The 25351-nt window shown below is 47.5% G+C and overlaps 1 protein-coding gene and 1 long non-coding RNA gene across 2 annotated transcripts; one reads left to right on the top strand and one right to left on the bottom strand.

Moving 5' to 3' along the window:
- Positions 1-3054: 3054 nt before the first annotated feature.
- LOC129355505 (LYR motif-containing protein 4B-like) lies at positions 3055-25351 on the bottom strand. The gene is given in 4 exon segments (XM_055025108.1): positions 3055-3108; positions 19365-19399; positions 19402-19484; positions 25225-25351. Coding segments are annotated over 4 exon segments (258 nt in total). The 5' UTR covers positions 25311-25351.
- On the top strand, positions 14653-15390 carry LOC129355510 (uncharacterized). Its single transcript, XR_008605283.1, has 3 exons — positions 14653-14824; positions 15093-15168; positions 15259-15390. It is a non-coding gene; the product is annotated as an uncharacterized LOC129355510 (long non-coding RNA).

A 25351-nucleotide genomic window follows, 5' to 3' on the forward strand; every position in this document is an offset into this window, starting at 1 on the left:
TTTTATTGTTTTCTTTATATTTAATAAAGTTTTGGAGACTTTGAATCATCAGTTTTAGTCAAATATATTTACACAGATTCTACTGGAAACAGTTTTTATTTCAGTTTAGTTTTTAAACATTTATTTCAGTCTGAAATCATGAACATGACTTCTGATCAGAGTTTAAACTCCAGTAAACTCTGATAGCTTGTTGATAATCCCTCAGCACCACAGATCCTCCGCCATGCCTGAAGCGTCACTCAGCTGCATATTTTTCATGTTTCTCAGATTCTGCTGCTGAAATATCATCTGATCAGAACTGAGCTGAGTTACAGACCCAGCTGGAATTACGTTTGTGATAGTAGGACAGGAAATGGAGACGGTTCTGGATGGGAGACCTGAGAACCTTCAGCCAGGAGTTTTTTCTCCTCCTGAAATTCATGTTCATATTCATATTCATGTTTGAGGGAAGCAGAAGCTGAAATTTCCTGCAGGTCACCGAGACGCCGGAGGAGGAACCTGATGAAGCTCGTCGGGTTTCTGCAGCACAGAGGATGAGGACAGAGCCGGGTCGTGTTTACAGCCCGGCTGTCCGTCCAGCTGTCTTCACGCTCAGACCAAAGTCCAGAGGCGCCTCATGTTGGTCAACCTGACCTCCAACGTTGGTCAACAAACGCCGCCCGCGTCTCTCTGCCTGAATCGATGTTCTAGAAATAAACCAGCTGCTGTTTTGGTTCCTTTAGACTGAAATAAAACGTTGATTCATTCCAGATCTTATCGGATCCTGAAGAAGAATTAAAGTCTGAAGAAACTTTCATAATGGATTTTATTTCATAGATGATAAAAGATTCATTCTGTCCTCGTTTAGAAACTTTCTCTTTAGTCAAAAAACCTGGAGCCATTTCTGCTGCTAGCGCTACGCTAGCATGTTAGCTTAGGTTGTACTTACCCAGAATGCCCTGCGCTGTAGTCCACTTCCTGCTTCTCCCACCACCATCACCACTTCAGGCTCATCGTCGCTCCAGTTGGTGCCGAAGATCCAGATCCACTGACATCATCATCACTGGAACCAATCATCATGCAGTTCTGGTGTCTGGATGGTTTCTGTTATTAAAGCTTGATTCAAACATAAATGGAAACATTTTATGAACATCCAACATGAATCTGAAGAAAAGCAGATTCACTGTCATGATGTTTCAGCACAGAGTGATGCATCATGGGAAGCATATTGATCAAAAGTTGGATCAATAAGGAGTGAAAACCGTCAACAGACCTGCAGGCCCATCAGAAGTGGGTCAGAACCGGGTCTAAAGTCTGTGCTGTTCTGAGCATGTGCAGAAGGTCCAGCAGCTGTTGAGCAACAAGATCTGAGTTTGAACCAACAAACTGATCTAAGAATAGCAGCAGGAGCCCCCAGGGGTCACTCACCTGCTGCACCTGCTCCACCTGCTCCACCCAACACCTGGGCGCCTGCCAGCTGCAGGAGAAGAAACCAGCAGCACCGCCTGGTGGTCACTACTGGAAGCGTCACATTCATCTGGATTCCTCGCTTAAAACTTTCTCAATGAAGTTTAAGACAAAACAAGAGAAGTGAGCAGAGGAAACAGACTTCAAAATAAGAGCACAAACAGAAACAGCTGACTGACTATATGAGTTGATAAAACTTCAACATGTTAATTCAACTCAAGTTTATGAAACAGCCTCGTAAATTAGAGAATTTATCCAGAAAAATTAACTCAGGTGAAGCTCAATGTTTTCAAAGTTAGCTGAGCACAAAATAAACATTAGCTTCACTACTAGCACATTAGCAACCGTGTGCATGCTAAGAGGAGATCTGGTCCCCAGGTGTCCCTGAATGCATCACAGAGGAGTTTGGTCCTCAGGTGTAACTAAATGCATCACAGAGGAGTTCTGGTCCCCAGGTGTCCCTGAATGCATCACAGAGTTCTGGTCCTCAGGTGTCCCTGAATGCATCACAGAGGAGTTCTGGTCCTCAGGTGTCCCTGAATGCATCACAGAGGAGTTCTGGTCCCCAGGTGTCCCTGAATGCATCACAGAAGAGTTCTGGTTTCCAGGTGTCCCTGAATGCATCACAGAAGAGTTCTGGTTTCCAGGTGTCCCTGAATGCATCACAGAGGAGATCTGGTCCCCAGGTGTCCCTGAATGCATCACTGAGGAGTTCTGGTCCCCAGGTGTCCCTGAATGCATCACAGAGGAGTTCTGGTCCCCAGGTGTCCCTGAATGCATCACAGAGGAGATCTGGTCCCCAGGTGTCCCTGAATGCATCACAGAGGAGTTCTGGTCCCCAGGTGTCCCTGAATGCATCACAGAGGGAAACAGTTGGAGCTGCCCGTTTTTTCTCGGTACCAGTTTAGATCCAGTCTGTGCTGGTTGGACTGATGAAGATGAATTCTTCCGTCCATCCTTCGGGAAACCGGACCGACCCGGTTCCCTTCATGGCTTCAGGCTTTTGGACTCAGAACTGCCAACATTAAAAAAGATTAAAACTGAGAAAATAAAAAATAAATGACATAAAAACGAGTCAGAAAAGAAACGAAACCGAATAAAGAAACAGAAACTAGAAATGTTATTGGAGAAACTTTTAATTTGACGTCTGAAGCAGGAAGAAGCTGAGATCATCTGATCATCGATCAGAAATGGACATATCGATCTGCATGAACCGTTGCCATGGTGACTCCTCTGGGGGCGGGGCTTAGGACAGAGGGGGAGGAGCCTGCAGATCTGATTCATTTTACACTAAAAATTAAGCATTTTAATCAAATTTAGAGATGAAACTTGAAGTCCTCACTGTAAAAACAAACAGCTTGTCGTCACAGAGGAGAACGGCTGACAGTTGACCGTCCGTCTTCCTCGTCTCCTGCAGGACGGTTTCACATGTTCCCATCCAGCAGCTCTGACGTTTCATGTTTCAGGAAAAACAAACTAAAGTTTGAGTTTTTCCTGCAGAGGAAACATGAGAAACATCAGGCAGAAAAACATCCAGCTTCACTCCGGCCTACATCTCCCACAATGCATTTCACAGGCCGGGTCGAAGCGTCACGCCGGGTCGAAGCGTCACGGCGCGTCCACCACTGTCCGCTGAGCCTCGTACATTTTCCCGATGGACACCTGGACAGAGACACGAGGGACAAGTCAGCCACAGGCTGGAAAACTGCAGGAAAATCACAATTTGGATGGAAAAACAAGGAATTTAGCTAAATAAATAAGACTCAAGGAAATTATTTTAAATGAAATCATTTAAAGGGACCAAGGATGATTTTTTCCAATAGTTTGACATAAAAGTGATGGAGTTTCACATAAAAAGTAAAATAAACCGTACAGCTTGACCTCTACTTGTTGATAAAATATCACATGTTAACGTTTGGCTGGTTCATATCGGAAATATATTCAATTTATTAGAGTGACATTGTAATATAACTAATTTAATTTTCATAAATATAAAAACGTTTTAAATATGATTTAAATACAAATGTTTCTAAAAAATCTGAATGAAAAATAAACTGAAAATACTTTAAATTGTTGCTGATTTATAAGATTGAAAATCATATTTAATTAATGTCAAAGAAATATTTTCTAATTTACTGAATGTCAAAAATTAGAAACAGAAATGAACATTTAAGTGTTTCAATGTTTCCTCTGATCAGCAGCGAGGCGCCCGGTTCCTCCAGCAGGCGGCGCTGCAGAGAGGCTGAGTGACGTCAACAGGCTGAACTCTGATGTCAAACAGGAGGAACGATGAGGAGGACAGCTGTGTGTGTGTGTGTGTGTGTGTGGCTGGGTGTGTGTGTGTGTATGTGTGTGTGTGTGTGTGTGTATATGTGTGTGTGTGTGTGAGCTCTCAGACGGCTCCGGCGGGTCGGAGCTCCAGAGAAAAGATTTTTACTTGCAAACAGAAAATGATGAAATGATCAGCTGTGACCTTCTGACCTCATGTCTGTTTGCGTTGACCCAGTGACCTCTGACCTCATTCAGACAGAGTCTCTGAGGTCTGGAGACGAACGTTGATCTGTCACTGTGACAATAACTGGATGGTGATTCTGTCCCTCTGGTGTCAAATACTGCAGAATCAGACTGAGAAACATCTTGGACTCGAGCAGAAGGCGGAGGTTCACTGAGGTCAAAGGTCATCACCAGATTACATCAGCAGAGGGTCTGAATGAGGCCTTTAGGTTTCGGTGCTGAGTTCATCAATCTGAGCTGGATGGAGACGGAACCACAACAACCTGCCAGAGTGACGGCAGGATCTTTAAGAGTGTAGAAGTTGTTTACCGAAGGAAGAAAACTCAGTTTGGATCCGGCTTTTGGACCGGAACCAGAGTCTGTCCGGGTGGAACCAGAGTCTGTCCGGGTTTCTGACCGGAACCAGAAAATCTCCGGGTTTCGGACCGGAACCAGAGCCTGTCCGGGTTTCCTGCTCCTTGGTGTGTGTGGTTGTTCCGCTGCAGTGCCAGCAGGGGGCAGCGTCTCTCCATGCTGCTGCTCCTCTCTCGGCTCCGGCTCATTAATTATTCTGCCGTCAGCCATTCACCCCCCACATGAATCCCCTCTTTCACTTTCTGTCTCTCGCCGTGGAGCCCCCCCGCCGTGTGTGTGACCTCCTGATTGGCTGCGGCGCGGTGTAGTGGGGAGGGCGGGGGGCGGCCAATGGGCGGCCGGGAGGCTCGGCTCTCATGTAAATTGTTGCGGCTGTGTCTCGTAACAAAGGGAAGGCCTCGCTCCGCTCCTCTCCTCCCCACATTTGTTTCTCTCTCTGCATCACTTCATCTTTTACTGGAGCTGCTGTCAGTTTCACCTCATGAATATCAACGCCGAGTTGTGAAGATGGAACCGCCGCGCCGCGTTTGGAGGATTCAGGGAGGCTCACACTGCAGCCACCGCTTGACATTCAATTAAAGCTGCTGTGTGCAGATTTACAATGTTTCCTCAGAGCAGAAACCAGAACCGGACAGGGGCGGTTCTGCTCACCGGGCCGCTGGCTGGCGCAGAGCCGGGCGCCGGGCCGGGCCAGGCACCGGGCCCGCCTCCTGGCAGACGGTTCTGGAAAGCCGGCGTGTTCTGCTGCTGTCGCCGTCTCAAGCTAAGCCTCACAGATCCTGCAGGATTCTCCAACAAATCCAGTTTGTGCCTGCAGGAAGCAGAGCTGCAGCCGGTTCAGAACCCAACGGGTCCCTCAGAGGAGCCCGACCCGTAACCCCACGCTACAAACCAACAGAACCAGAAGTTATGAACTCAAAGAAAATGTTTCTACCACTGCAGCTATAGATCGGCCAAAGCAGATATCAATCAGATCGAAAAACACAAATCAGGACGTTTAAAATCTCAGGAAGTTGAAGTCACTACAGAGCGACTTAAATTCAATGAATCTGAGAACTAAACTGCTTAATCCCAGGAGATTAGAAGGATTTTATGCAGGAAAGTTTAAAAGAACAGAGATTAGAGGCTTAACCTCAAATTATTATCAGCTAATAAAGAGAAAAGGAGTAAAAAACCCTGAAGAACTCGATTAAAGCCACGATAAAAACCCAGTCAGAGTCGATCCAAAGGGAAACAAAGACATGAGTCTGACCTCTGACCTCTGAAAAGGAAACATCGAACATCTAATCCATGTCTTACTGGTTTTCATTGGTGGAAACCACTAATGAAAAAGCCTTCTGTGCTAACGCTAGAGCCATAACCACACATATTAGCCCCATCAACGCTAAATGCTACATCAACATGCTACTTAGCTAGAGCTAATGCTAAAGTACTGCATCAACATGCTGCATAGTAGAAGCTAATGCTAAAGCGCTACATCAACATGCTACATAGTAGAAGCTAATGCTAAAGCTCTACATCAACACACTACATACTAGAAGCTAAAGCTAAAGCGCTACATCAACATGCTACATAGTAGAAGCTAATGCCAAAGCTCTACATCAACATGCTACATAGTAGAAGCTATTGCTAAAGCTCTACATCAACACACTACATACTAGAAGCTAAAGCTAAAGCGCTACATCAACATGCTACATAGTAGAAGCTAATGCTAAAGCTCTACATCAACATGCTACATAGTAGAAGCTATTGCTAACGCTACATCAACATGTTACTTAGCTAAAGCTACCACCACAGCCTGCACCATGTGTCAGAGGCCTAGTATGTCTCCCTCTACAGGATTAAGGTTGTCACTACTCGCCCTCCTGAGCGCTTTGCGCTACAGGAAGTGATTCTTTGGACCAGATTTTCACTCATGGTTTCAGTTCAAATTCAATCGATAATCAAACCTTCAACACAGACGTTGAGCTTCATTCAACTGAACTTTCATAAAATCTCAAACTATTGCTTTACCGTTTATCTCGAAAAGTTCATTTAGGGGAAGCTAAGTGCGCTAACTTAACTGAAATTAGCTGTACTATTAGCCACTGCTGCTAGTTTGAGGGGTTAGATGTGGTTTCAGGTGAAATTTAGACTAAATTTACCTGTAACCTTTAAATGCAGGTGAACTATAAGAACATTTCTTAAAAAAATCCTCTGAGAGCCCGACTTCCTCAGAGACAGAACCAGACGATGCGTTTTGACTCGAGCTCCTCTGAACGTCACGGCATCCATCCGCTCAGCTGCAGAAACCAGAACCAGTCGTGACCTTCAGTCCTCCCACCAGGCAGGAGGTGTGAGATTAACATCGCACCGCCGCTCTCAGGTGGGCTCAGGAGACACGGATCCTCAACGCAACACCCGGCCGTCTGACAGCCGCTCGCCGCAGAGCAGGCTCTGTGGATTTACCCTGGAAAAAGGCTCAAACGCCACAACCGCACCGGGCGGAGCCGCGATCTGGACAGTAATCAGCTGAGCTCCCAGCATGCATTTCATCTGAGAGGAGATCAGAGGGGTGGAAACACCGATGCAATTAGCTCAAACGTTTATTCATTCAGCGATTTAGTGGGTTTAAACTGAAATGTTTCAAATTAAAGGTTGGATGTTTCTGCAGTAAAACCATCGATTTTAATTTTACCTCGTCTCTACTGTCACAATAAATGTTACTGATGATAAACTGTCACGATTAACAATAATGTTGTTGTTTTAACAACATTTTTATAAAAAGCAAGAACTCCAAGACCAATTTAAATGCTAATAAACATTTAAAACTGGAAGACATTTTAAATATCCAAACAATAAAATGTATCATGAAGTTTCTAAACTGTCCATCAAAAGTTATGAAGATAAATCATGTAAGGGGAATTATTGGCAGGTTTTAATCATCATGTGATTAACTGATGGTTAAACATGGCGGACGCATGGTGACCCGGGTTTGGTCCAACAGGATGTGATGTCAGCAGAGCTCCACCAGCACAGGAAACGGAAAGACAGCGACCGCAGGACGAGAAGCTTCATCGCCAGAGGAAGAGGAGGAGCCTCTCCGACTGAAGGAATGAAAACCTTCATCAGTCTGTGGGCCTGCGGTGGACACCCGGACGTGTCGGCCATCTTGGCCACGCGGTGGACACCCGGACCTGTCGGCCATCTTGGCCACGCGGTGGACACCCGGACATGTCGGCCATCTTGGCCACGCGGTGGACACCCGGACACGTCGGCCATCTTGGCCACGCGGTGGACACCTGGACATGTCGGCCATCTTGGGCCTGCGGTGGACACCCGGACGTGTCGGCCATCTTGGGCCTGCAGCCGCCCGTTTCTTGCTAATAATGAAACTTCCTGTGTTTTCCAAAGTGCCAGAGTTTCTGCTCTCCTCATAAATGATTCATGAACGTTAAAAGCGCTTCGGGTCCCGTTTGAAAAGCGGCGCCTTCCTCTGTATCTGTTTCTCCGTTTGACATTTACAGTCTCCTCTTCCTTTTTCCAATTCTTTTCTTTTTTATTGCTTTTCATAAAGTTGTGGAGGAGAGAACATTTAGCCGGTGGAGGCAGAGCAGCTCCACATTAAACAGCCAGCCACCACACATCACTCATGCTTTACTCTTCACATCTAAACTCTCAGCTTTTATGAAGCAAAAATCTTTTTGTTGGACTTTATGTCAGAAATCCATCATATCTGCTGCTGGTATCTGCTCTGCATCAGCGCCTTGGGGAAATGTTTCACTGTTAAGGTGCTAAAACCGAATGTTTCCTGTTGAGCTGCTGAGCAGCTGCACTGGTCGTTTATTTCTCATAATCAGCAAAACGCAGCCGTAGAGTTTTATCTTCATCCACAGATCCACAAACAAACAAAAAAAACTTAGATTCGTTTCATTTGCACAACATCAGAGTTTAGGAGACATGTTGCTAAAGACGCTAAACTTTTGTCAGGAGACCGAAGGAAAGATCAGGAGAAGCTAGGTAGCGGGAGACGCTAGGTAGCAGTAGTGGGAGAGGCTAGTTAGCAGATATACAAGGTGGCGGGAGATGCAAGTTAGCAGGAGGTGCTAGGTAGCGGGAGAAGCTAGTTAGTGGGAGACGCCAGTTAGCGGGAGATGCAAGGTAGCAGGAGATGCTAATTATCAGGAGACGCTGGGTAGCAGTTGTGGGAGGGGCTAGTTAGCAGATATACAAGGTGGCGGGAGATGCAAGTTAGCAGGAGGTGCTAGGTAGCGGGAGAAGCTAGGTAGGAGGAGAAGCTAGTTAGCGGGATGCCAGTTAGCGGGAGAAGCTAGGTAGGAGGAGATGATGGGCAGTGTTGGTGGAGGCTAGCATGTCTGGGATTCATAGTTGGACCTTTTGCATTTGCAACTTGATGTTTTATGAGTGGAAAATTACAAAACAATTTTACATTTTGACACCTTGTCTGAAGAACCGAGACAGAAGAGGGTTGAGGTCGATTGCTTCAGGGTGAGTTAGTGTCTCGGCTTCATGGTGGCTTCATGGTGTAGCAATGCGCTAGCAGCCTCCAACTACCTAAGTTAGAATTTCAAAATGGCTCCTTTCACATTTAGAAACTAAACTGTTGCTTTTCTTGTTAATATTTGTTCTTCAAATAGTTTTTCTCATGTATACAGTGAAAGTATAAAAAGCAAGCTTCATTTCCAGGATGCAGCTCTGTGTTCATCATTGATGCTCCAACAGTCGAAACGACCAACATGTGAACACTTTAAAAGATGTTTAAATTGTGAAAACCTCTTGAACTGACGTGGTAAAGCCGCTGTCAATACAAAGACACCTTTGAGCTAACGGTATGCTAAGCTAATGGCTCACTGACCAATCAGAGGAAACTTCATGTGATCCTCCACAGTTTGAGAGCAGCTAGCCCAACTAGAAGCTCTCCTCCTCCTGCAGCACCGGCTCTCAGGTTCTGTTCGGGTCTGCAACCAGAACCTCCCTGTGCTGCGTCTGGGTCGACTGGAAACCGACCGATGGGACGTCTTCACTTACACCCTGCTGCTGGTCAACCTTCAAACCTCCTTCCCGTAGGCCCCGCCCACTCAGGCGTTGGCCAATGGCAGCCCAGCTGGTGAACGTGAAGAATCTCCTGGGAGGAACAGAAACTTCCAGCCCAACTTGCCTTAATGAGGAGTTTCTTTGAAAATCTGTCGTTCCTGAACCTTAATTTCCTTCTGCAGCGAACGCTCCTTAATTAGAGACCGAGGCGAACCGCACTTACACACCGGAGCATCCAGCTCAGAGTGTGAGTGTGTGTGTGTGTGTGTGTGTGTGTGTGTGTGTGTGTGTGTGTGTGTGTGTGTGTGTGTGTGGAGTTCCCTCGCTCATGGCCGGACTCCTCTGATCTCCGTTTCAGTCTGATGAAGCCAAAGGCAGAGCGAGGAAGAGGACGAAGGGGATAAATTGCCAGCTCGTTATGCCTCCATTGTTTCGTCCTTCTCCCGTCTTTTCCTCTAATTTACGGTTTTACTCTGTGACTGAATCTGGAAAGTTTCCTCAGATGTGAAGCATCTTTCCTCTGATGCAGCGAAGCAGCAGATTTACAGAACGATTCGACCTTGAACTGACCTCCCTCTCATAGGAGAGCCAGATCCTTCATCCATCGGTTTGTAAAGATCACAGAAGAAAAACTCAACATCTGGTCCACTGCTGCTCTCTAGCGCCTCCTACAGGAGGCTCAGGTGTTTCCAGGCTGATCTCAGTTAAAACCATCATCAGTTCACACTGAACTGATTTCATCTTCCCAGGTTGACACGACGCCACACAGAAACGCCACCAGTAGCTCCTCCCCTTTCGGCAGAGGCTCCGCCCACATGGCAGATCCTGGACGAGTGTTCAGGCAAAATAAAGGGAAAAGAGACGTGTGTGGAAAAGAAGGCTGTGTAAGGCTGATGGTGTTATGGCAGTCCAACAAAAGTCAAAGGTCACAGCAAGAAGCCACAATGGAAGCTGTGATAAAATGGCAGCTAAAATGTAAGCTACGCTAACATAGAAGCTGCACTAAAATGAAGCTATGCTAGGAAGGAGTCACATGATCCTCTCCTTAAGCTTCAATAAACTTGTTTACTGAATGGAAGATAAAAGTTTCTTCAGTTTATTCAGTTATTAGTTATCAGGATTATTGACGAAATGTAAAATGTGTTTTTCCACAGCGAGGTTAAACAGATTGAAGCAAAGTGACATCGTTGCATGTGAACTGATGAATCCGTTCACATGCAACAGAAAACCGATGGAGACGGATCATCAGACGCACAGTTCAATTCAATGAGCCTCTGAATAACCAGCCGGATGTTGATGCCAGCAGAAACGGCAGCACCGTTAGAGCTGCTGCCCCCGCTTCGTTTCGCTGAGCTTTTCACTGCCAGGAGTCACTTCCTGTCATTAATTATGTTATTATTGCAGCCGGAGAAAAACTTTCACCACATCAATGCAACGAGCGGCGAAAACAAGCAGCAGTCACTCTGGGACGACACAATCGATAGGAAACGTGCTGAAGAGAGGCGGAGGAAGCTGACCGGAGCAAACAGGAAACAGACAGCAAACTGGAAACTGACTGGAAACTGACTGGAATACACTGACTGAAAACAGGAGGCAAAGGGAGCAGAAACACAGATCCTCCCCTCGGCTGCTGAGTTTCTCATGTCTTCCCATCTTCTGCTGATGTCAATGAAATTGTTTCGCTGTTGTGGTGTGTCCACTAAATAAGAAATAAAATTAAAATCACAGTAAAATCAGCTTGTTAATGCGATAAATTATTAAAAGTCATGACAGTGAAGGATGAGACATTGTCTGTCAGCCAATCAGAGGCAGCGTCAGCGCGTCCGATTGGAGGTTGATCCAGGTCGCTGGGGTCAAACCAACTCTGCAGGTCCAGCTGGTATTTCAGGCATTTCAACCCAAAACTGACTGAAGAAACAAACCAAGAGTTTTTTCCCAGCAGTCACTTTAACCAGACTCCAGTCCATCGGTCTAGTCAAAGTCCAGTTGGGTTGGTGAGGTGTGAATGCCAAGTGACCTCTGACCTCTGGGTTCGATGGAAGTGAACTTTGATTGGTTTGAATGTGAACGCCAAGCGGACCAGAGAGCGCTCCAAAACCAGGAAATGGACTACAGCGCAGGGCATTCTGGGTAACCAAAGCTAACATGTTAGCCTAGCGCTAGCAGCAGAAATGGCTCCTGGTCTTCAGCCAAAGACTAAGAGAAATCACTAAACTCTGACGCCTCCATCTTGTTTCATCTGGTGAAACAGGAAGTTGCTCTCAGCGTCTCCAGAGGTTTTAGTGTCGTTTCCTGCAGTGGTTGTTGGTGCAGCGCCCCCACAGGCCAGGAGGGGAATAGGCTGGTTTGGGTCAGAACCACAGCAGCTGCAGGTGGAGCAGATGTTCTGGTTTCAGTAGAACCGGGTCAACCGGACCGTCAAGGGGAAAAAATGGAGTTCATATAAAAGTAAAGAGTTTAAAGCTTTTGTTCTTTGTCCTTCACATTGGATGAGGAGCTTCAGAACCTCGTCGAGTTTCCTGATGTTTTTCAGCTGCTGCTGAGATGAAACCCGGTCAGGTGACTTCCTCCTCCTCCTCCCCACCTACTTCCTGCTCCTGGTTCGCCGCCACCCTCCGGTCCCGTTGCATTCTCCAGTCAATGAATTTCATCATGCGTGTCGAGGAGGAGGAGGAAGCAGATCCACGTTGCATCAGTTCCAGATTTCTAAGAATAGAAGAAGAAAAACAAACGGAAGAAATGCGCCGAGGAGGAACAGAAAGCAGATGCTGCAGCTCTGAAATCACATGCCGTGTTTATCACATTACATCATCTCTAACAGCTTCAGCACAGATTACATCAGCTACGCTTTACATACCAGGCTGAGGTTTCATCGATCAGCCAGGAAACTGGTAAAGCTGAGAGGAGTTCGGCCCACAGAGCAGCGCTCGATGTCATGAGGAGACATTTTTACAGCTGATCTGCTCAGAGACCTCAGCAGTCAGTTTGAAATACAAACTTCAGTCAGAGGGTAGAAACTGGTTCTGGGAGGACCGGAGGAGGATCTGACGGACGCCGTTCCTCTCCCGCTGAGCGCAGCGCTCATTTCTCTGCATTAGACCTGAAACGTGTCGCAGGAAACGCAAAACGCTCCCGATGGAAATCAGAAGGGAAATCAGAAGACTTCAGTCTGAAACAGACGTTTGTCTGCCAGCAGATGAGACTGACATGTTAAAAGTAACAACATGTCCCAGAAGTTACTGTGACGAACGATGACAAATCAGTTTAATTATGGTTCAGGTTTGGTCTATTGGAGCTGACAGACGGGCCGAGCAGAGACGTCCCCAACACGGGCCGAGCAGAGACGTCCCAACACGGGCCGAGCAGAGACGTCCCCAACACGGGCCGAGCAGAGACGTCCCCAACACGGGCCGAGCAGAGACGTCCAACACGGGCCGAGCAGAGACGTCCCCAAACACGGGCCGAGCAGAGACGTCCCAACATGGGCTGTGATTCTGGACTGCAGCTTCAGTCTCTTAAACGCCTCATTCTCCCTCTTGTGGCCGTCAAACCATTTGGATCTGATGGTGTTGCTATAGGTCAGAGCTGCCCAAAGGTCATCCAAAGGTCATTTATGGCCCTGACTTTATTTACGAAGGACAAACAACAGGTTAGTGATTTTAGCTTCTGGTTTTATCTAAATCTCTTTACTGGGACAGAACAACATGGCCGCTCCTCACATCTGGTTTCAGGAAGCCGGTCCTTCAACTCCAACCCTGGAGCTCTGACCTTCTGACCTGTCGGTCCGACCGGACCTCATCTGGTCAGCAGCGCCTCGTTTCACAGATAATCTGGATGATGATGATGACGAAGGGTCTGCAGCCATAATGAAGTCCAGAGAAGCTGCTGCTTCTCTCCACCTGCTACAGAGGAGGAGGACGTCGAAGGTGTCAGCTTTCATCCAGCTGATCAGCTCGCTAACACGGTTAGAGCTAACAGAGCTAACTTTGTTAGCATACAGGCGTCTGCGGTGGAAATACCAGAACCTTCAGGACGTTGCAGAAACAGTACAGGAGGAGGAATAGGAGGAGGAGGAAGAAGAAGAGAGAAAGGAGGAGATGACGCAGAACTCATGCCGGGCGCTGCCCTACTTTTCTCCTCCGCTACTGGATCAGGCTTCCCCAGAACCCACCGGGTCCCCAGTCGGAGCAGAACATCGACATTTCTCCTAGCGTTGCTCGATGAACACGGTTTTAGGATTCATTAATCTGCTGACCGAAACGCAACGAGAAAACTGAGTTCAGAGGTTCAGGTAAGAGAACAGAAAGCACATTGGTTAGAACCATAAAGCAGGAAGTGAAAACTAAGTGCATCCTCACTGCTTCCTCCTGGTTGAAGCATGAAGCAGAACAAAAATGGCCGCCTGGAAGGAGGAACTCTTCTCTCCAGAACAAGATGGCGGCAGGACTGAAGTCCACTGAGCTGCATCAGGATGGAGGAGGAGGAAACATCATAGCCCACAGAGGAGACCAGAGATGATGGACCAGAAACACCTGAGGAGGAGGAGGAATGATGCTGTGGGCTTGTGAAACTCTGTCTGTCGCTGAGTGGATCATGATCTGCGGCAGCTGATAGGGACAAACGGATGATGCAAACTCCGAGACACACAATGCAAAAAAAAAAACAAATGCAGCAGAATAATGTTGAGAATGGAAAAAAGTATAAAACAGCCCAAACTGACTCCAGTAAATGCAGGTCCTCCAGACCACTAGGGGGCATCACCTGGGACCAGACAACCAGGAAAGACGGGAGGAAGAAAAGCTGCGTTTGGTTGGTTGGTTGTAGGTTTTGGTTGGTTGGTTGTAGGTTTTGGTTGGTTGGTTGGTTGTAGGTTTTGGTTGGTTGGTTGTAGGTTTTGGTTGGTTGGTTGGTTGTAGGCTTTGGTTGGTTGTAGGTTTTGGTTGGTTGGTTGGTTGGTTGGTTGTAGGCTTTGGTTGGTTGGTTGGTTGTAGGCTTTGGTTGGTTGGTTGTAGATTTTGGTTGGTTGGTTGGTTGTAGGCTTTGGTTGGTTGGTTGGTTGTAGGCTTTGGTTGGTTGGTTGTAGGTTTTGGTTGGTTGGTTGGTTGTAGGTTTTGGTTGGTTGGTTGGTTGTAGGTTTTGGTTGGTTGGTTGTAGGTTTTGGTTGGTTGGTTGTAGGTTTTGGTTGGTTGGTTGTAGGTTTTGGTTGGTTGTAGGCTTTGGTTGGTTGTAGGCTTTGGTTGGTTGGTTGGTTGTAGGCTTTGGTTGGTTGGTTGTAGGTTTTGGTTGGTGGTTGTTGTAGGTTTTGGTTGGTTGGTTGTAGGCTTTGGTTGGTTGTAGGTTTTGGTTGGTTGTAGGTTTTGGTTGGTTGGTTGTAGGTTTTGGTTGGTTGTAGGCTTTGGTTGGTTGGTTGTAGGTTTTGGTTGGTTGTAGGCTTTGGTTGGTTGGTTGGTTGTAGGTTTTGGTTGGTTGGTTGTAGGTTTTGGTTGGTTGTTAGGTTTTGGTTGGTTGGTTGGTTGTAGGTTTTGGTTGGTTGTAGGCTTTGGTTGGTTGGTGTGTAGGTTTTGGTTGGTTGGTTGTAGGTTTTGGTTGGTTGGTTTGTAGGCTTTGGTTGGTTGGTTGTAGGTTTTGGTTGGTTGTAGGCTTTGGTTGGTTGTAGGTTTTGGTTGGTTGTAGGTTTGGTTGGTTGGTTGTAGGTTTTGGTTGGTTGTAGGTTTTGGTTGGTTGTAGGTTTTGGTTGGTTGTAGATTTTGGTTGGTTGGTTGTAGGCTTTGGTTGGTTGGTTGTAGGTTTTGGTTGGTTGTAGGCTTTGGTTGGTTGTAGGTTTGGTTGGTTGTAGGTTTTGGTTGGTTGGTTGTAGGTTTTGGTTGGTTGTAGGCTTTTTGGTTGGTTGTAGGCTTTGGTTGGTTGTAGGTTTTGGTTGGTTGTAGGTTTTGGTTGGTTGGTTGTAGGTTTTGGTTGGTTGTAGGCTTTGGTTGGTTGGTTGTAGGCTTTGGTTGGTTGTAGGCTTTGGTTGGTTGTAGGTTTTGGTTGGTTGGTTGTAGGTTTTGGTTGGTTGGTTGTAGGTTTTGGTTGGTTGGTTGTAGGCTTTGGTTGGTTGTAGGCTTTGGTTGGTTGGTTGTAGGTTTTGGTTGGTTGGTTGTAGGCTTTGGTTGGTTGTAGGCTTTGGTTGGTTGGTTGTAGGTTTTGGTTGGTTGTAGGTTTTGGTTGGTTGTAGGTTTTGGTTGGTTGGTTGGTTGTAGGTTTTGGTTGGTTGGTTGTAGGCTTTGGTTGGTTGTAGGTTTTGGTTGGTTGTAGGCTTTGGTTGGTTGTAGGCTTTGGTTGGTTGGTTGTAGGTTTTGGTTGGTTGGTTGTAGGTTTTGGTTGGTTGTAGGCTTTGGTTGGTTGTAGGCTTTGGTTGGTTGTAGGCTTTGGTTGGTTGTAGGCTTTGGTTGGTTGGTTGGTTGTAGGCTTTGGTTGGTTGGTTGTAGGCTTTGGTTGGTTGTAGGCTTTGGTTGGTTGGTTGTAGGTTTTGGTTGGTTGGTTGTAGGTTTTGGTTGGTTGTAGGCTTTGGTTGGTTGTAGGCTTTGGTTGGTTGTAGGCTTTGGTTGGTTGGTTGTAGGCTTTGGTTGGTTGGTTGTAGGTTTTGGTTGGTTGTAGGTTTTGGTTGGTTGTAGGCTTTGGTTGGTTGTAGGCTTTGGTTGGTTGGTTGTAGGTTTTGGTTGGTTGGTTGTAGGTTTTGGTTGGTTGTAGGCTTTGGTTGGTTGTAGGCTTTGGTTGGTTGTAGGTTTTGGTTGACTGTAGGTTTCGTTGCCATGCTCTGTGATTGCTCCAGTTTCTGCATCAGTGGCTTTGAGATGTGAGCAGCTGCTCCTTTCCGCATCCAGTTCAGGTGTGACATTAAAACTGATGTAAACACGGTACCAACAAAGGTCAGATTTATTACGATCTAGTTAAATGTGCATCTGAGCTGCAGGACGGCGACGCGCTGAGCAGGTAGCCGCTGCATGGCGGCGTCTCCAGGCTGAGCAGGTAATCAGTTTAACCTTTACAGAACAAACCAGGACGAAGGCCACCAGGTAGTCTTCATCATGTTTAATATTACAGCCCAGAGACAATCGCTGCTTTGAAATGTTTAATCAGAAACGACCAGCTGAATGTTCCCCGGCCGCCTTCTGGGGCTGTTTCTTGGCGGGTCCTGGTTCTGGTTCTGCTCGGCGGTGGGACTGATGTGTTGAAGCTGCAGATGCTGAAGGAGTTAAAGTAAATAAGTTTCTCCTCTGATCTGCAGATTCACGTCTATATTCTGCGTCTCATTTCCGTTTTAAGGCCTGCTTCCTGAACTGGCACTCATTACAGAGAGCAAACTGCTTTAGCTGCTGCTCTACAAACAGAGGCGGCTCTGCAGCTGCAATCCATCATCTTTACTCCCTAACGAACTTACGAAGGCACAGCGGCTCACGCAGCCTGAGGGACCCTCAGACACAATTAGGAACAAACTCAACTTTTTAACAGAGAGGGGAGCCGGCGGCGGTGCGCAGGAGCGCCAGGACGCCCACGGGCGCCAGATCAGCTACCGCCACACGCCCACACTGGACACCAACACAGAGACCTGGAGGCCGTCACGCTGCCGAGGTCACGCTGCCGAGGTCACGCTGCCGAGGTCACGCTGCCGAGGTCACCCTGCCGAGGTCACGCTGCCCTTGGAAGCACAAAAACATCCCCTGATGTTCATGGATTTGTGTTGGATGTTTAGGTCTGCATTTCCTCCTCTGTGTTCTGCTGCGCTGCCTCTTTAATGCGCCGCCTGGATCTGGACTCAGCGGAGGAAACCTGAAGCCACAGTATGGATTTCTGCTGCGGCCGTAGTATCTGATGCGTCGTAGCGGCGAGCGCCTTCCTCCGCTGTAACGTCTGACTCAGCGTGGGCGAGAAGGTAAACACGGAGCCATGAGGCGTCAGGAACCGATTCTCCAGAAGTGAAGAGTTACTACAGTATGAAACTCGCTGCTGTTCATTCAGGACCAGGAACAAAACTCCACTTCCTGGTTTCATTACCCAGGAAGAACTTGGAATTTATTCTATATTCAGTTTAGTTGGATTCCTGTTAATGTTTAACTAATTGATTTATTAAAGGCAAAAAAACTACAAACCAACCTGTTCAAGTGAAAAATATTCACCCTGTCAGCCTGGTTACTGGTTAATATGGCTGAACTTTGGACTTTCAGGACGTTTGATTTTTATCATTTCCATCGTTTTCTAATGCGATTCTTCAAAATGTGTTTAAAAATGTTGATTTTAATCAGTAAATGAATCAGACTGCCTCAATAAAATGTAATAATGGGATAAAATGCAGATTTTCTTGGTGAAAAGGTTCGATATGAGTCGCCTGGTGAGTGAAGGTGGCTTTGGTCGACCCGGTTTCAGATCGGGTCGGATGGATCCAAACCAGAACATCTGAAACGCTCAACAAGCAACATGAAGCATCACAGACCGACCAAGCATGGTGGTGGCTGAGTCATGCTGAGGGCCTCGGAGATCTGGAACATGAGCAGATCTGTTTCTAGCCATGACGGGCCCAGTATGACGGTCCCAGTATGACGGTCCCAGTATGACGGGCCCAGTATGACGGGCCCAGTATGACGGGTCCAGTATGACGGACCCAGTGTTGCCCCAGTAGAACCAGTGAGTGTGTTTACTGGTTTCATGGTGCTGTTGCATTCAGATCGTTTCTCTGCTGCGATAAATAAAACATCGGAGCAGCTGGAGAAAACCTCATGAATATGGGAGCTGCTCAACCTGCCGCCACCAACAGGCGGATGGAAAATACTGACAGATAAATATTATCAACATTCAGCAAACACGACCAAACACACACACCACCATCAGGCATTTCTCCAGCTTACCCAGTACAACCAGTAAACCAGAACAAACTGGGTTTCCCCGTTTCTGATGTTTTGGTTTGGGTCCCGCTCCTCGTTATCCTCCCTCTCTGGCTGGTCTACAGCGCTACTGTTACCATGACCACCGGGTTCGGGAGGGAAATGTCAGCATGTAAATGTGATAGTTAACGTTGACTGCAGACAAAACGGGACGAAGACGTAAATGTCAAAACATTCATGGGATTGGTTTAGACGGCAGGAATGAACTGAGCTTCCAACCTTTCTACACTTAGAACAAAAACAATTTGCACAAACCCAAACCGCTTATATAGACCCCAAAACCACTTCTATAGACCCCAAAACCACTTCTATAGACCCCAAAACCGCCTCTATAGACCCCAAAACCACTTCTATAGACCCCAAAACCACTTCTATAGACCCCAAAACCGCCTCTATAGACCCCCAAACCGCCTCTATAGACCCCAAAACCGCCTCTATAGACCCCACAACCGCCTCTATAGACCCCAAAACCACTTCTATAGACCCCAAAACCACTTCTATAGACCCCAAAACCACTTCTATAGACCCCAAAACCACTTCTATAGACCCCAAAACCACTTCTATAGACCCCAAAAAAACTTCTATAGACCCCAAAACCGCTTCTATAGACCCCAAAACCACTTCTATAGACCCCAAAACAACTTCTATAGACCCCAAAACCACTTCTATAGACCCCAAAACCGCTTCTATAGACCAAAACCACTTCTATAGACCCCAAAACAACTTCTATAGACCCCAAAACCCCTCTATAGACCCCAAACCACTTCCATCCACCCCAAACCACTAACATTAAGCCAAACGTTTCATAAACCTGGCTGGGAATGTTGTCCCCGTCCTCCTCTGGGATTGGCCGAGAGAAGCTGCGGTCGTTATGGGAACAAAGTGAGCGCTGGGCGGGCGATTAGCCTGCAGTAATGAGCCGACAGGTGGTCAGTCAGAGCGCAGGTGTTCATCTGTATTCACGGCCCCCTCTGGCTCTGAGACTGGACCAGAACCGTCCAGAACCGGGAATACCACCTCAACCTGCCTGTTACAGTGAGAGTGTGTGTGTGTGTGTGTGTGTGTGTGTGTGTGTGTGTGTGTGTGTGTGTGTCACACCTGTCTCTGAATCAGCACCAGCATCTGCTCTCCTCCTCCATCAGCCGCTCCACCGTTTTTGGATCTTCCACTTCCCTGTTGGCCCTGAAGGCATCACGAACACGCCGCAGTGCATACGTCCTGCAACACACACACACACACACACACACACACACACACACACACACGCTGTGGTTTCATTTATTATAAGGAAAGGCAGGCCAACGAGCGGAGAGGGAGGGAAGCAGGAGCTGCTAAGCCCTGGGAGGAGTTCAGGAGCAAACAGCCGACCAGAGGTGGAAACAGCTCCACACTAAACCAACAGGAAGATAAATTAGAGCCAAACAAACCTCAGGGCGGCGCAATAAAAAACAACAACCGCTTATTTATTTGTTTTTCTGCTCCTCGCATATAAAGAAACCTGCAGCAGCACAAAAAGATGCTGCTGATGAGCGAGCGCCGCAGCGGGAGCCGCTTCCTGCTTTATGAGCACAGTATCCCCCAGGACCTGAGGAGAGAGGAGGATGAAGGCTCAGCAGTGACACTGCGGCTTCAGTCGGCAACGCAACGAGATGCAGCAACCAGCCAATCAAAGAGCAGCAGGCCAGGTACTGAAAACCTGGAGGTCATTAATAGCATCAACCTGGGGAGAATAAGATGGGATGGACAGCCTGACCAGCGGACATCCTGTTGATGGACAGAACAGGATGTTCTGTCCCAGCAGGGGAACTCGGATTGGACGGGTTGACGGACATAGTGAGTGATGGACAAATTAATGGATGGATGGACTTTAAGTTGACTCGATGTTTTCATTGCTGCTGTCAGAACATCTTGTTTCTGCAGAAACTAAAAGTGTTTCTGAGGCCTGGAGTCCAAAGACAGACTGGAGAGATCCAGATTAGAGTCTGCCTGAAGAGAAGGAAACCAGAAAGACGCGAAGGACGGATCAGAGAAAGAACTGATAGTTACTGTTGTATCTGTATTTATTAATAAGCAGCAGCAGCTTCTGTACCTGTCAGCTCATTGAGGGAAAACCCGACAGCCAGAGACTCCAGACAGTGAATGACTGAACGGCGTGTTTGTGAGAGAGTGAGTCATCCTGTCATGGGAACTTCAGAGGGAAATCTCCTCTCTGATCTTCAGACGAAGAGACAGGAAGGGAAGAGGAGACGAGGAAAGGAGGCGAGGAGACACTGAGACTGGATTTTCACAATCACTTATTCATCACAAGTTTGTCATCTTGGTGATAAGTTGGCAGTTCTTAGAGCATCCATGCAGCGTGGAGGATGCTGGGTGGAGGGTGGTGGGTGGAGGGTGGTGGGTGGAGGTGCTGGGGGGAGGGTGGTGGGTGGAGGGTGGTGGGTGGAGGATGCTGGGGGGAGGATGGTGGGGGGTGGATGCTGGGTGGAGGGTGGAGGATGCTGGGGGAGGGTGGTGGGTGGAGGATGCTGGGGGGAGGGTGGTGGAGGGAGGGTGCTGGGGGGAGGGTGGTGGATGCTGGGGGTGGATGCTGGGTGGAGGGTGGTGGATGCTGGGGGGTGGATGCTGGGGGGAGGATGCTGGGTGGAGGATGGTGGGTGGTGGATGCTGGGGGGAGGATGGTGGGTGGAGGATGCTGGGGGGAGGATGCTGGGTGGAGGGTGGTGGGTGGAGGGTGGTGGGTGGAGGATGCTGGGTGGTGGATGCTGGGGGTGGATGCTGGGGGGAGGATGCTGGGGGGAGGATGCTGGGGGGAGGATGCTGGGTGGAGGGTGGTGGGTGGAGGGTTGTGGGTGGAGGATGCTGGGGGGAGGATGCTGGGTGGAGGGTGGTGGGTGGAGGATGCTGGGGGGAGGATGCTGGGTGGAGGATGCTGGGGGGAGGATGCTGGGTGGAGGGTGGTGGGTGGAGGATGCTGGGTGGAGGGTGGTGGGTGGAGGATGCTGGGTGGAGGATGCTGGGGGGAGGATGCTGGGTGGAGGGTGGGTGGAGGATGGTGGGTGGAGGATGCTGGGGGGAGGATGCTGGGGGGAGGATGCTGGGGGGAGGATGCTGGGTGGAGGATGCTGGGGGGAGGATGCTGGGGGAGGATGCTGGGTGGAGGGTGGTGGGTGGAGGATGCTGGGGGGAGGATGCGGGTGGAGGATGGTGGGTGGAGGGTGGTGGGTGGAGGATGCTGGGGGGAGGATGCTGGGGGGAGGATGCTGGGGGGAGGATGATGGGGGGAGGATGCTGCAGGTGGAGGATATTTTTAAGCAGGGAAGTAAAGACATCAGGAGGAAAGAGAGGAGAGACAACAGCAGGATTAGGACACCTGACAGTCGGGTTGTTCTTAATTACGATAATTCCTCCTTTCCATTTAGAGATCCAGTACATTATAGTAACCAGGAAAACATCATTCCTGAACCCAGTGGGTCCCTTGGTTGGTGGTACAGTTAGGGTGGAGCTTCTGGCATTACTCAACACATCCATTGATTGGGGACAGAAAAGGTCACGTCTGTCGTTGCTCTTGTTTGACGATGCGTTTGGTGTTTGAGTTCAACCCCTTTGGTTAACAGTCAGGCTTTTTAAAGCTCAGTGATCGGTGATCTGTGAGAAACCCAACCCTACGTAAAGCCACTTCTCCGCCTCATTGGCTTGAACTTTTCCAGATTCTTCTCCATTAGCAGATCAGTTCCTCCCTGTTTTCAGTAAATCACTACACTGACGGCTGACCCTGTTAGTTCATTGGTCACTTTAGACTTCAAGCATCTCAACCACCCCAATGGCCGGCGGACATCTTGTCTGCCGTCAAAAAGCTTTCTTGAGGTGGAAGAGTGTGTCCTTGGTGAATGTGCATCAACTCTTAGAGCAGAATGATTTCAGCGGGAGAGTCTCTTCAGAACGAGCAGCGGTGAAGATCCAAGGACCGGTGGTCAACGTTCTGTCAGTGGAACTACGCAACATCGGTTTGCTTTGGTGTGAATTTCATTCCTTGTTTTCATAAAGTTCAATCGCCTTGGCTAGAACCAAACCACACATTAATCAGACGGAGTGAGACTTGATAAAGGAGAAGCAGCTAAAGACTAAAGTCTTCAAGTCCCATATTTGATCTAAGCCAGCAGATCAGCTATGATCCGAGACAACTTCAGATGTAACAGATCAATCACTGTTCATCTGTAAAACCAGGGAATGTTGTTCACTTTTACCAGGAGTCGGTACTTTGGTTTCAGGTCTGCCTGACTTTGCAGGAAACACCACAGAGCTGGAAATGAAACAGTTTGTATTTACTATATTCTGCCTGTCCACCCTGAGCCGACCCAAAGTGCTGAGGTTCTGCTCTCTGCAGAACGCTCTGCTCCTCATCACCTCACTGTTTAACTTTCCTGTGCAAGATCATGAATGTTTCATCTGACTTCTGTTGGTTTCCGTGTTTTCTCTGGTTGACAAAACCTTCCAAACTCAGGCAGAGTTTTATTCCAGGAAGAGCAGCGAGCGATCGGCTGCCTGGCTGTTAGTGCAGCATCAACAGAACAGCGCCGGCAGCAACTTCTGGCATATTCAGGTCACTCCACAACAACCTGGAAGCTCACAGGTACGGCTCAGAGCAGGAGCAAATCACTCCCACACGCTGCGCTGCGCTGCTCTGCTCCCCGCCAGGACAGAGCGGCACTTTGTGTGTCAAAGAGGAGGCGCAGCTCAGAGAGGATGGAGATGTTCACAAGCAGCGGCTCCATGCTAGCATTTTATCAGGAGTCTGACGCAGAGACAAGAGATGTCAGTAAAATAGAAATTTTATAGCTTGATTTTAATACGATTCATTTTTTTATTTCCACTCTGATGTGGGAACATTCCTGAAAAAATGTTATTTTACCAGACACTTTGAAGAGGCTCTGATGCGATCCAGAACATTTTGACTTGTTTCCTTGCAACTGAACCTCGACTAAAATATTAGTGAGGGAAAAAAATGGCTGATTCATAAAACTGATTAGCCAGAAGTCATGACCTTGTTCAGCAGCTCCACAGCAAATGCTGTGATCTAACACACAAGAACCAAGTTACAGCGAATAAAGCAAAATGAACACACTAAAAAATAAATAACAAGAATATAAAGCTATCTACACAAAACAAGAAGAGAATAAATTTACATTTTTTTCCCCTCCTAAACACTCAAAGTACACAAAAATATGTATTTAAGTGCTGAAAAAGTGGATTGTTCATAATATGTCTCCGTTAAATCTGCCTCTGTTTTCCTGGGATTGTAACGTGTTGCTACCACTAGGTGGCGATAATGCCCCAAGTTGTCAAAGCTTCGAAACCTCATGAAGACGTAAAGCCCAACAGGAAGCCGTCCTTTTATGGCTGATAGAATAAAACTATGCTTTATTGTCCCTCAGTGGGAGGTTTCAGCTTTATCTCATTCACTACGACTCAACAATATTTCTAGTTTTTATGGTTATGAAGATGCTGAAGTAAATCCCAGATCAGCTGACTGGCCGGTTCTGCTCCAGATAAAGTGGTCCACAGGTCGGGTTGTTCCAGAACCCAGAACCTCCAGAATCACCACTCTACCAAGTCCATTCAGTCAGAACTGAACCTCGGATCTCTTGTGATCATTTCACAGAATTTACACAATGAAGATAAAGCTTCGTTTACAGAAGTAAACTGACGACATTTTCATATTTTAATTGGGGAAAAGCTTCTAATTTTGACAGAACGCCTAAACAGCTGGAGTCAGCTGCAGTTGTCATGCCAGGCCATCAGATGGTGCTGTGATTTTAGCATGTCATTGAACACACATGTGCTTTTGACCCTTAGCTTCACCTCAGTCACCCAGCTCCGATGAACCAAGCGCCCATGTAAACCAAGCTGTGCTAAATTGAACAGGTCCAGTATCAAGATGCCACCTGTCGTTGCTTTTGTTTCTATCAGAGTACCTCACACCTCCAGCAGGTGTTACAGAAAAGTTTCACTTGATTCCTCGTTTCAAATCGTCCTGGTGTCAGAACTTCCAGCCACTGGAGAACCAGAACATAGAAGACTATGTGAGATCCAGTTTGAAATATCCAGATTTTTAAAATGTAGTAAGCCCCGCCTCCTGACAAAGTTCGGAAAATGTAACCAAAAGTGGGCGGAGCCAAGAGCCACAAAGGGAAGTGGCCAAATTGGAGGCTGATTGAAGCATGTTAAGGTTTGCCACTTATCACAATATTCAACTCTTCAGACCCTCTAGAAACTTTTTTTCGTCATTAAAACCGACTAGAGACAAATCTAGCAACATTTCTCTTATATGAGATTGGAGACTTTTATGGTTTTATACCCGAACCAGAGCTGTGACGTAGACTTTAAGATTGAACCGCTGGAACCAATTGGAAAACTGCAATACCACTGTTCGTCCCAAAGAGGGCAGCACTAAGACAGCTTCGAGACAAATATTGCATAGTTTTAAAAAAATGACATACAAAAAATCCTATTAAACAGGAACATAAAGATAGCGCCTTCAAAGGCCAATGTAGACAGTTAATCTGCGAAAAACAATGTTGATTTGGAGTTACTTTGACTGGAGGATTTGATCCATATCTCGAAATAAAACATCAATAGTGACGTTAGATTTAACAAACATTATGAGATGTAAACTATTTAAAGCAGCAGTTAATTCACCACGACCTGAACACCATCAGATTTAAACGTGTTTTAAAGCTGATGTTGTGCGCATTAATGTATGCTCACATTGATGGTTTAAACTGCCAGAGCTCATGTTAGCCTGGAAACTGAACCTTCAGGTCTCCTCCAGGACATCCAGCGTTTCATAAACACTGAGCTGCTCCATGTAAACGCAGCGGCTAGCTGCGTGTTTAACCACTGACAGGCGGTTTAAACCGGCCGGAAAGACCGCTCACACCGCCGACAGCCCCGGACTCACCTGTAGTTGTAGGAGGGGAACCTGCTGCTCTCCTTCAGCATCATCTTGTAGAGAGAAATCACCTGAGACCGAGTGGAAGCAGCCATGATGCTACACAGTGCGCGTCTCCGTCCCTCTTTCCGTTTGA

This window comes from Poeciliopsis prolifica, unplaced genomic scaffold (assembly GCF_027474105.1).
Source record: "Poeciliopsis prolifica strain line A6 unplaced genomic scaffold, Auburn_PproV2 SCAFFOLD136, whole genome shotgun sequence".
Taxonomy (NCBI): Eukaryota; Metazoa; Chordata; class Actinopteri; order Cyprinodontiformes; family Poeciliidae; genus Poeciliopsis; species Poeciliopsis prolifica.